The 12718-nt window shown below is 36.7% G+C and overlaps 1 protein-coding gene across 1 annotated transcript in view; it reads right to left on the bottom strand.

Moving 5' to 3' along the window:
* Positions 1-12718, bottom strand: part of ERC2 (ELKS/RAB6-interacting/CAST family member 2) — a 297125-nt gene that overhangs the window by 88665 nt on the left and 195742 nt on the right. Inside the window, exon 17 of the mRNA XM_053954051.1 lies at positions 2772-2932. Coding sequence (XP_053810026.1) covers positions 2772-2932 — 161 coding nt within the window. The remainder of the gene's footprint in view (positions 1-2771; positions 2933-12718) is intronic.

Raw genomic sequence — 12718 nt, 5'->3', positions numbered from 1 at the left:
TTTCAACCATTTCTAAAAAGATGATCTGTGCCATGGAGCAAAACCCACTTTCCATGAGGGCAGGCATTTATTTCACATACATATATATATAAGGAAATTTTAATATTATATAAATACTCATTTATCTATCTATACAGCTACCTAATTTTGTTACAAGCAGGTTTATGAGTTTTGGAAGGAACCACCATATAGGAAAGGAGATCTGTATGAAAGCACTGTGGTCATGAAAGTATGCTCCACAAATATGGCATTTCTGAAACATCTGACAAACCTCCACCACATCACAGCGCTGAAACTTCTCCTACCCTCAAGCTCTTCATGTTACAAAATGAATGAGCTTTTCTAGGCAGGCCTTGTGAAGTTCTCAGGAGGTTGTGCTCCTACTTGTGGACTCTTAGAAAACAAAAACAATGTCTGGAAAAAGCAGTCTTAGGATATATTTCTAACTACCATATTTAAAGTTCAGGCCAACTGAAATATTTCTATGGATGATAAATACATTAAAAAAAAAAAACACATTACCATGGCTTTTGTCACACTATGCAGTAGAGATTTTTTTGAAGTATCACTTACTAAAAAATAAAAAGTGCATTGATTTTTGCTTTATGCTCAGACACAGAAAAAGCACAAAGCAACAAGACAATTAGACAAAATGATGGATTTGAACACATGCTGCATTTTACTGCTAACATGTATGCATAACTTCCATTACTGTCAGTATGAGTTATGTGTGCACTGCTAAAATAATATGACCATAGCAAAAATATTTCCTCCAGAACTAATATAGTAATATTTTTAATAGATATTAAAAAAAAATCTGAAATTAACATGCAACTGCAACTCCTTCTTCAAACTTATACTTTCAAATTTGTTAAAATAAACCTTTTTTTCACAAATTGGCATCAAGTTAAGAAAGAGTTGATTTTATCAAACTACCTTTTGTTTAACAGGTATTTATCTCTTTCCAGTTCAAAAAGATCAAACAGATATGAACAAGACTAGGCTGCTATTCATTTTTATTCTAAACCTCCATAAATAAGCAAATTTATATGGGAACAAGAAATGACAATTGAAGAAATGTTCGAAAACTGACAACTGATTGTGGCCAGTAAATTAAGATGGATCTTGACAATGACAGCCAGATGGGCCTAGAATGCAGAGTTATGGTTGGAACTTGAAAATAATATAAGCATAGGAAATCATCATGAATGTTCTTAAACACACACTTCATGCCTATTTAACTGGAAGCTCATAGCCAAAAACTGTAATCATTCAATATTGAATTTTTTAAACAATAAGTAGAAGTTAGAGTAAATGTTTCCAATTAATAAGTTACATTAAAAAAACTAGGATCTTTGCTACTGAGTCTTTCAATTCTAATACCAGTCAACCAGTCCTTCATGCATAAAACAGAACAGCTTTTGTCAAAACGAGTTCTACCTCACCAGTTTTTGCCAACCTCATTTTCCAGATTGTTCTGTGAGGTTCTGTGTACCAAATTTAAAAAGTCACATTAACAGAATTAGAAATTTTTCCTCTATTTTGTTCAGCAATTGTTAATTATGATTAGAAAAAAAAAAATCTTATGATTAGAAAAAAAAAAAGGCACTTGAGGAAACAGACCAAAGCACTACATAGAAAGTAGATGACTGGCACTGAGCATCTGAGTTATGATGGGACAATTAATATGTACATATAACTTAAAATTTAAAAAAAAACTTTTAAAATGTATCTATTATAAAATATAATGTCCCATGGTATTCTAATTCATATGTGATTCCATTTTTCTATATGAATACAGAGCTCATTAAAGTGAAAACCAGAAATTCTTTAGATATCCCTGGAAACATTTGTGCTTCCATTACAGTATTTCTGCACCTGTATTACCTGGCACACATTCTTAAAATTCACTTTTATAAAACTCTGCTAAGTACGTGACTCCATTTCCACTTTGTCTTATTTACAATAACATAATGAAAATCATTTTTTCTGATTATTTCCCTTCCTTTAAAATGCAAGGATAACTGTAACAATTGACCTGAAATTATATATGGCTTCCTCCTTCAAAAAAGCTGTTTCAAAATTATAACTCTGATTTTTCTTTGTTGAATGTTAACTACACAATTATCAGCCTAGCCAAGTCATAGCAGGTTCACCCTTTTTGCCAATTTCAAAGATCATAGCAGAGCTTTAATGCCTCATAATTACACATGTTTACTTTTCTTTGCATGGAGGAAGTCAGATTTAAATTCTATGTCCCTCTTCCTTTTTCATTCTGACCATATATCCACAGTGGTAAAGTGTATGCAAAAATTCTTTGTTAGTTTGGGGGTGTTTTTAACCAATTCAAAGCAATAAGCTTTGCACCATCAATAGAAAGTTAATAACTCCCTTCCTTTGCATGTGACACTGGCAGAGATTCCAGCATTGCATTCCCACTGAGAGATGGGGCTTTAGGTTTTCAGTTTCTCACAGAAGTTCTATAGTACTGATAGTTTTATTTGCATGCAAAAAAGGACAACTTTCAAAAAATGTTGAGTTGATTCTTCTAAAATGAAGACTTTTGCACTTCCGTGCTTTTAAAGGATTTTAAGTGTCTTAAAACTATTAGAAATCCCTAGATTCACACTTAAATATATGCATTATGAAATATATGCAGAGAAAAATCAAAAAATAACACCAAAAGAAACACATCAAAACATTCTCCTATGGCAAAAGTAGTTATTTGCTTCTTTTTTTTTCCCAGAAATTAGAGAAATCAAGGTACTTACTTCATTTCTAGAATTTCTTCAAGCTGTTTTCTTCGCTCTATTCTCAGGTTAGCCAGGTGTGCTTCTTTTTCAGCCAAAGACTGCTGTGTTGAGGCAAGACGGGCTTTGGTAGAATCTAATTCTTGTCTAGTCTTTTCCAGTGCATTCATCAGCTCTTCTACCTAAGAGAGAGGACACTTTCAACTCCATATTCTTTACAACAAGAACATATTAAATCCATATAAAATATGGGGGGGGGAACACACTAAAGGAATTATTTTCTGTAAATGGCTGTTCAAATCTCTTGCTATCGTAACTGTCTTAAAAACGCACAGTGTTGTTTCAAAACCACAAAAAAACCCTCAAAGTTTCCATGAGTCCATTAGTAATAAACAATATTTATACAAAATAGAACTAACACAGATCACCAGAAACCTATTTAACCTGGGCCACTGCCACATACAATTTATAAATATGTCCTGCACCATTTGTATTATTTAAATTCAGGGTGGTGGTAACTCTTCATAGAAGTAATTTCAGAAATTTTAAATGCAGCATGTTTTAATATAAAAGTGTTAATGAAAACCCAACATTTTTCATGAAGAATGCACATATTTGCAAAACAGGTTGCCCAGGGAAACTGTAAACTCTCCAGTCCTTGAGTGTTTTAAGATTTTGATTGAATGAAGCCTGGAGAATCTGATCCAACTTTGAAGTTATTTCTGCTTTGAGTAGGAGTTTATACTGCATTGCCTCTAGTGGCCCTTCTAATCAAATTATTCTATCATCCTGAACTTTAAAGGTCTGTAACTCCTCTAATAACAATCAAGTTATTTTCCTCCTGATAACTGTGAGAAGCTCTGAAGCATGAAGTGTAGAAAGCTGTGGTGATCCCATTCTTTCCTCAGCATGGAGAAATTTAAAGAACACGCTAAAGAATGGAGAGTATGCAATGACACCTGTCTGGCAGCAGCAGATTTTCTTGTGGGGTGAATCATTTTCCATGAATGGCCTCCAGTATGACAGTGGGATTTCCCCCTCTTCAAATGATACAGTTTACATAAAGTTAAATAGGTTTTTTAGTGACACATATTGATTTGAATAATGAATATCCTATTTCCTGTATGTTCTTTCTCACATCCTTTGTCTAAATATAATTATTTATAAACGAGAAAGCACTTCAGGAAGAACTTCTATATGAAATAAAATAAAATAAAATAAAATGGGAAAGAAGATATATTCAATTCATCCATGTTATGCAAAGTACTGAAAGGAGTTCAATTTTGCTGCGAATTGAAGAGTCTGACCAAATTCCACAGGGCTCATATCATCAGTGTGGCTACATCTCCCAGGCTCATGCTGTTCTCTAAAGCCTCCTAGCAGGCAATCAGTGCTTATAAGCCATTTCTGTTTCAATTCCCATATAGATGGGCTTCTATATAAAAAGTTCAATAAATAATACAAATAAATAACAGTTGTTATGAATTACAATGAGGACTCACAGCCTGTTTGCCAATGATACTCTTACTTACTCCTTCCACACCATCTATACAAACACTCTAATGAGATCAATGAAATACTAGAAGGTGTCTGATACCCTGCAGTGCATAACAAGCTGTATTTCATGAATGCAGATCAGAATTACCAACAGAATTGAAAATACTGATGTGCAACCTTCCACTCAGAAAGTAAAAGCAGTGTAATGAGGATATCAATGAAACAGCAAGGAGTGCAACTCAGGAGTCTCTGCAGATGCAAGATTCCACTGAAGAAACCATGAAGAAAGATGATGACTTGAGATACCTTTGTAAAATGACTGTCTAGTGAATGTTCTTAGAAACAGCAAAGGGAGCATATAATTGAGGGAAATAAAGAAATAAAAAAGCTGGATTTGCACTTAAATCCCATGAAAAAAAGACTTAACAGGCCAGAAGTAAAGAGTCAGATCATATTTCTTTAAAAACAGATTCAATGTCTAATATAACACCAGGTACTTCATCTTCTCCTTTAGTGCAAGAACATAAACCCATGATGTTTCCAACAATGACAAGACTCAACTACTAATACATATGCTATTTCTGTTTTCTGGGTTATTTCTTTGGCTTTTCCTTGTACCTTTTAAAAGCTGCATCTAGTTTCTCCTGAGCATCCACTCTATCACTTAATTCCAGACAACATAGCTTAATAGAAAGTGTAGTAAGGATCAGAACAGAAAAGGCATTAATTCTCCAGCTTTGAAACAGTATCTTTAAACACCAAGTCACTCCCCACTTGCAGATTTGTGGGGCAAATGAGAATGTAAAAAAGTAGAATTCTTGAACTTCTGTATTTTTAGTATCATTTTGCTCCCTTTCCATATTCTCAGTTTGGCACCCCACCTGATGATTGACTGAATCCTCACCCAAGTTCATATCACATATATCACATAATTTACATTTCAAAACATTTAAGAGAATTAAAGACTTGTGGAAAACAAAGCTGTGGATTTGTTAATGTCTATTAATAACATACTCTTACAATACCAGACAAAAGAGATCAAAGTTTAAAAGAAAAGAAAAAAAAAAACCTTTCAAAACTTAAATATGAAAACTTTTTCAAACCACAAACTGTTAACACGTGTTGACTTGAAAGTTTTATTTGCATTTACACTTTCAACACACTATTTGCCAGCTAGTTCTTCCTTCATTTTTCAAATATGACCCCAGATCATGGCTGCACATTTTCCCAGTTAACTGTCCTACCAACACCTACAACCAAATTCAACTGGCAGGCATGTACACAAGAAACTGTTTTGGTTTTTTTTAAATCCATTCCTATCAAATGTAAATGTGTGAATGTTGAAGTTGCACAAACAATCCTCCAACCATATTAATTATATAGCTGTAGCAGATGTGTTACAAAGGAAATTTAACTTTAACCACTGAAGGCAGTATTACAGACGAAAATTTTGATTTTGGGCAATCCCTGCCCAAGCCCAGCAGCACCACCTGGCAGGGGCAGAGGTACTGGGGCCAGTTCCCACCTGGAAGCTGCTCTCTTTTCTCAGCCCTATCCCTGAGTGTAAATGCTCCTAATCACAAACCCTGCATGTTTTGAACTCCCAGGAATACAAGTTCTGAAAGAGTTTACAGCGAGAACCTCAGTGAATGCACTTAACTCAGGAGTATTCTATGCCCTGAATATGTTATTAGCTGGGTTTTCTTCCCTTTTGCAAGACAATGGCCTCATTTTATCCTTTGCATTTTGTAATAAAAGCCTTTTTTTCTTCATACTTTCAGGAAGAGCTTAACTGACCTCGGCACTTTGAGGATTTTATTAAAATCTGCACTAGAATTAAGTTTACATTTCAGAATGGCAGAAACCCAGCAAACTAAACTACAGTAATTGTTTCTTAGTTTTGAGTCTATTTTCAGTGAACACTTTCTACTTGTTCTGCAGCTTCACATTTTTAAGTGCTATCAGCAGTGTTTCACACCAAGATAAGAAAATAAAAAAAATGAATGTGGCTGAAGAATACATCTGCGCTACCAGATTCTGCAAATTAAAGGAGGTTAGAGTTCAAATGAATGACAGTTTATTAAAAATGCCCTGGAGCATTCTTAATTCCAGATTGGATTCGGCTCAGTACAGCTCAAGCTAACATAATACTGTTCCAGTTTGTGGGAATGAAGAGGGGGAGGGACAATTGCATGTTTTCTCAGTTCAAGTATAATATATTTCTGCAGGATGACGAAGACCTGGCAACATCCCAGCAGTCAAGGTTAGTATGGTTAGTACTACTACCTTTAAAGGATTGGCACTTCATTTTGGCTACAACATTGGTGATAAATACAAGAGTTTTGGATTTCCCTGACTTTTTCAAGTATCAGCAGCTATACAAAAATTTCATACCTCTTTTAAAACCTAATCTTGTGTTAGCACACAGATAATTTATGAATTTTACATAGTGAAAAGAAATTCATAAATTCATAATTTATGAATTTTACATAGTAAAAAAAATTTAGAGATCCTTTTACCTTAGTATTAAAATATTAATCATTACTTTTTTTTAAAAAAGTTTAACAAACACTACATTCATTCAATAATGCTGGATGCATTTTGATAATAAGTCATTCAGTGTAAGAATCCACCCAGTAGTTTTGAAAGGGGTTTTTTTTTCCATTTCCTAAGGAAATGCCTTTTTTTCTCTACACCAAATTACACACTACATAAATTTCAGTTATCTCCAGCTCTGTGAAGATTAATTTAATTAAAATAATATTTGGGGGTTTTCCCCTTAGATTAAGCATGAGATTGTAAAAAAGGAAAGACTATAATCCTCAAACTTACTCTTTGTGGCTTTCCTACAAATCTGTTCTGTCACTGGACTAAAAGGGCATAGAAGACACATTCACAGAGATGAGGGAAAACAGATAAGAGCTGGAATTTGGACACACCAAATGTCCACCTACAGCTCTTTCGACTCTCAGCCTTTGCCACGAACACATTGCCCATGCCTGGCACAGCGAAGGTGAGTGCCAGGCATGCCAGGATGCTGTGCCAGCAGCTGCTGGCCATGCAGGGAACCACTTTATCTCATGGCTAATTCAATTATACACCTACGGGAGGGCCAGCACCAGCCATGTGGACCTACTGCTTTTAAAAATTCCAGTGCTATCCTGCAGGATGGTTTGTAAATACATTGCTCCTTCCTGTTTCTAATGCAAATTTCTCCAGTGTGCAACTGCCTGAACAGTTTCATTGCAAAGTTGTTTTTCCCAAAAGCAAACAGACACAGCAAAGTGTCATCCTGAGCTTTGCAAGACATGGAAATAAACTCTTTGTCACCCTCCCCTCTACTCTCTTCCCATGCCATTTGTCATCCATAGACAAATTCTTCACCTCTGACTTCTATCACAGTTCTTAAAGCCAGGAAACAGGTCTAACAAAATCAATACAGTTATGGAGGCTGACGCTGCTGAACCTTGCCAAACAAAGAAATTAGACACATGCTGTGTTTCACAACTTTGGAAATTGTCAGAGAAGACAAAAGTAACCATACTCTAGAATGCATAAAAGCTTTAAAATAAACATCATAAGTGAAGGATTTGACAGAATATTAAGCAGTATTTATAAATTCCAGGTTGGTTTTCCAACTCGTAAAAGATACATAGGGCCCAGTGACGTCAGCCAGCAATGCAGTGGCAGTTCAACACAAAGCACCAGAAGCACTCAGCAGCAGTCCCCAGGGCAGGGCCATGTCCTTAGGAACACAACAGCACAGTCATCAAATGGGACGCCACGCTGCAGAATTTGACATCAAAAACCTCACTGAGATTACTTGATTACCAAAAGCTATGCTAAGAACACACAAGGTTTTGTTTCATCCAGATAAAGAAGAGACACAGCATAGAAAGGGCACATATTTCCCTTCCAGACCTGCAGGGACCACAGGCAGGGAGAGAAGGGTCTGTAGTTTCCTGAGTACCACCTTGCTGCTGTCACGTGGTGGTTCCCAGCCATGTTAATTCATGTAAGCACACTGTTATGACAGACATATGTCCATCTCTACATAGAATCATGCTGGAATGTAGTGGATTCCCATAGCTTAAAATAAATACATAACCTAAGTGAAAGGATTACTAAAGCTGTGGGGTCTTTATTAAGTTAAGATTTTGAATGAAAGTTTTGGGAACTGTGTTCAAGTGGTTCACTTTTCTGTTACTGAAAGTTAGAACATTGACCATCTTATTCTAAGCCTCAGAAATTCAATAAAATATAGGACCACAACAATATCATTCTTTGATTCATTATATGTGATTTGGTTTTCCAATTAATATAGTGATTTTACCTATAACTGAAAAACATAATTAAATTATTTTGGAAAGTTCTGGTCATAATCACGTAAATAGATTAACTATCAGTTTGAAAAGCCAAAACAAACCAACAACTAAAAGCAACACCATTTTTTATTAAATCAGACAAAATTATTATCTAAATAATGGTAACCTCTGTGCTCTGGGATCATGTTCCTAGACAGATGAAAACAAAAGCTACTCTCAAGTACAAACAAAAACGATGCTTCCCCTGCAGTCCCAGGAATACTGTCATCTATTTAAAACACTTCATCTTGTGAAAAACAACTGGCCCTCAGTTACAGTATTCTCACTTAGCTTCATCTAAAATACACTGTATGACAACCCACTGCCAAAATGTGAATGTGACCTTCAGGAAAACTGAAAAGGATGGGCAAGAGAATAGAGTATTACTCTCAGATGCAGCTGGAATGTTTTGTCCCAAACAGACCTTCATCAACAGCAAAACACTTATATATATGATGAAGTAAATAACATCACATTATGATATTTCAAGGCTATATGCAAGAATCAGTCAAAAATGTTCTTTTTCCAAGGCAAATTTCATGCTGACAAGGCCTAACTCACACTTGGCCCCATTCAGTTCATTCACCCAGACATGCACCATGATGGAAACAAGACCAAGCACCTGAGAAACTGTGCAGGTCCATTTTTAAAGAGAAGAAACAATCAAAAAAAGCATCTTTTTATTTTTGCTTTTACTTTGAAAATTAGTTATTTCACTGACATGTCTTGTTAATTTTTTCTGCTTTTCCACTGAGCTTCATCTGAGCAAGTGTATGATCTTTTTAATCAGCTGGTAGCCTTAGCTCTGCTCTTACACTTGTTTGATACTGTCCAAACCTAATTACAAAGGTAGCATGAAAAGTGTTTTATAGCTGTGCAAGTGAAAGCAAACTTGATATAATGTATTGATAAATTACAGAGCTCAAAGTTTTGTTTTCAGAAGAATAAAAGTAAATTGAGTTGACTATTGAATATGCTGATTTCAGTAGGACACTCAGTTGTCCTACAGGATATTGTATCTGGAAGAGAACCCTTATGGGCTGAAAACAATTAGGCTGTGTGATTTTGGTGTTGAGTCCTTTCAGATAAACCGTGCAGGCAGAGCAGAGCAACTCTTTAGCTGGTGTTAGAGCCCAGCGCTGTCAGAGCGGCCTCCCTGGTTAATGTCAATAGCACTGCGTATAAAAGTGACTAAAGTGTGTACAAATGTTGATCTTTGGAGAAGGCATGCCTAGAATCATGCACACATCTACTATTTCATCCACCAGGTCAACTTCTGGGAGAGAGGGCAAATTGGGAGTTTTCTTGCCAAAAAGTTGATTCTTAGCACGCTTGTTAGGTTACAGTGCACAAAGCTATTTCCCCACCACTTTTAATCCATAATCCCAATATATTATTCAAGTTAGAAATGCTTCCTTAGAATGTATCCAAACACAGCAGGGATTCACATGGTGTGTGTAAAGTCTTACTGCAAACAAGTAGTTTAAGTAAGAGGTTTTCCACACTGTGAATTGTGCTTATATATTGTGAAATAGCAAGTAAAACTTAAAGTGAAAACATTATTGTATGAAAATACCTGGATAATTTTATGTGAGGAATCCCCGAAAAAACTATTTCCTAACAAGGTTTGACACAATGACTATTAATAAATAATATTAATAGGCAGCAATATAAAGATTCATGTAACTGATTGGAAGATATAGCTTCTGCAGCAACAAAAATTTCATGCCATCTTTAAAAGTTCTGTGACTACTGAATGCCCAAGGAAGACACATCTGTGCTCTTCTCTTCATACAGATAATATTGCCCTGTTTAGTTAATCCTAGGGCATTTTTGCTATAAAATTATTTATGTAATATTTTATTGGCTTGGCATACATAAAGAAGTCAGCAGCATGGAAATGCTATCTCCTTAAAAACTAAAATTATCTCCTATTGTTTATAGTGTAATATCAACTATATCAATAACTTTAAGGAAAGTCAAGTATGTCTGTCACAAAAGAGCCAAGTTTTATCTCTGGTACACCCAGTTACAGATAATTCTTAATAAGAAAAATGTTAATACTTGGTATAGCAATTGATAATTCCAACCTGACTCAAATTTATTCAGAGCCATGGGGAAAGTACTGGAGAATACATGGAGCAGAAATACAAACAGTTCACTAATTTGTTTCAGATACAGAAATAACACAAGCAAGACAAGTTTCCTCATAGGATAATATAATAATTTAAAATAAAGCAATTAAAAATAGCTTTGAAGAATCACTTCAGGAAGAGACCAGTCAATAGGAACAGCACTGAAGTGCTTATGAGGCTGTCCAGGGTAGGGCAGCCCATGGGACAGTCAGGGAGGCCTGAGGGGACAACAAAATGTCTGACAACTGGACTCCATTATTAACACATGATAAGCCAGGAATGATCACGATGGAGCAAAAGTATCAGCCCAGAATTTGTCAAGAGGAATTCCTCCATGAAGGCAGTTCACCATCAGCATGTCAATTTTTCAGAGCACTAAAGAGAAATCTTGCTCAAACTGTAGCTCTCTGTCCATGAAACTATCTCCACAGCCACTGCACAGGAACAACCTCACTGGGTACATCAGTCCCAGAACACAGTGCCTCCCTCAGCCAACACAGGGGAGAGAAACTCCCTGTGGCTGGAAGAAGCAGGGCTCAAGGGGCAGGATGCTGAGCTGAATTCAACAACCCAGCCCCAGGAAACAGAACTTGTGTGAGAAGGGAGCCAGATAGGAGGTGGTGGCACAGGCTCAGCTGCCTCTGGAAGCAGCACTGCCAGCACTTGGCAAAAGCCAAGGGCAGGAACGGAGCCCTTCGATGCCTCCACAGCGCTGCAGCCACACGAGCTCAGGAGGAAACCGTGCAGCAACTGCACAGGTCCTTACACACAACTGCACAGCCACACAAAGGTGCAGAGAGACAGACTGCACAATTCTACACACATGTACAAACTGTACACACATGCATCATGCAGAAAAGAAACTCTGTAAGAATTATTTGCTGTAATTACAGAGGTGGGAGAAGAAAACCAGGTGGGGGAGAGAACACTGACAAGTGTAGGAAGATAGCCCAAGAAATACCATCCTTCCAAAACTGAACATATTTTTTCAATAACTATTTGAAGGAATAGGAAGTAAAAGACTTCAGGACCATGGTTTTATACCAGGTTAGCTCCTGAAAAGCTCATCTCCATCTCTTTGGGAAATTGAGCATCACATTTTTGAGTTCACATTTTTGGGGAAAACAAAGATGCTGAATTATAGAACTTGCACTTTCCAAGCAACCAAGCTACACTGACTATTACTAAATCAAAACAAATTTCAGTGAATACACTTCAGTGAAGAAAAAGACCAGCCACTTAAACCTTTGCCTCATCTACAAAGAAAACAAATATTTCAATTCTATCACATCAGTTTGTGAGAATTTAAAACAAATACAAAAATGCAAATACTGCAACTGAATGTTGTAAAACCTAATTTTTTTTGTTGAATAATAATATACCAGCCAAATGCACTTCCACTGAGTGACAGATTTTGTTTGCTGGACTGAAAAAGGGGAGCAGAAAATTATATTTATACCTCTCTTCACCTTATTACTGGGCTCTTCCATAGGATCTACCAGGTACAAGAAAACACCAGAAAAAGGCAGCAGAAAATGGTATTTTATTCTCTGAAAGCTGAAATACTCCAGCAGATCTTTGTCACAGCATGTGCCACAGTCAAGAGGGCCATGATACACAGAGCATCACCACACAATTTCAGAAGGCTTTAAGCATTCCCCCATACACAATGACACCTTACCTCATCAGAAGGTTTCAGGCAGCTGCCCATTCAGAGTAACATCACTCCACTCCAGAAGGCTGCAAGCATCTGCCCTTCTTGTCCTTCAGCCCAGCCTTTTATCCCCTCATGTTCATGCAGTGCCCCTGTGTGCCCTCTGCTCCCTTTGGTGCTTGCTCAGTGCCCCTGGGCACTCCATGGCTCATTGCTGTCAGTGCTGCTCACAGCTGTGCCCACTGGGGATGAGGCTGGGCCAGCCCCATCCCAATCACCACAAACTCTGTGCCTACAGATCTTCCCTCTGGAAGTTCA

The sequence above is a fragment of the Vidua chalybeata genome, chromosome 12, assembly GCF_026979565.1.
Source record: "Vidua chalybeata isolate OUT-0048 chromosome 12, bVidCha1 merged haplotype, whole genome shotgun sequence".
NCBI classification, from domain to species: Eukaryota; Metazoa; Chordata; class Aves; order Passeriformes; family Viduidae; genus Vidua; species Vidua chalybeata.
This window is presented reverse-complemented; position numbering and strand designations above follow the sequence as displayed.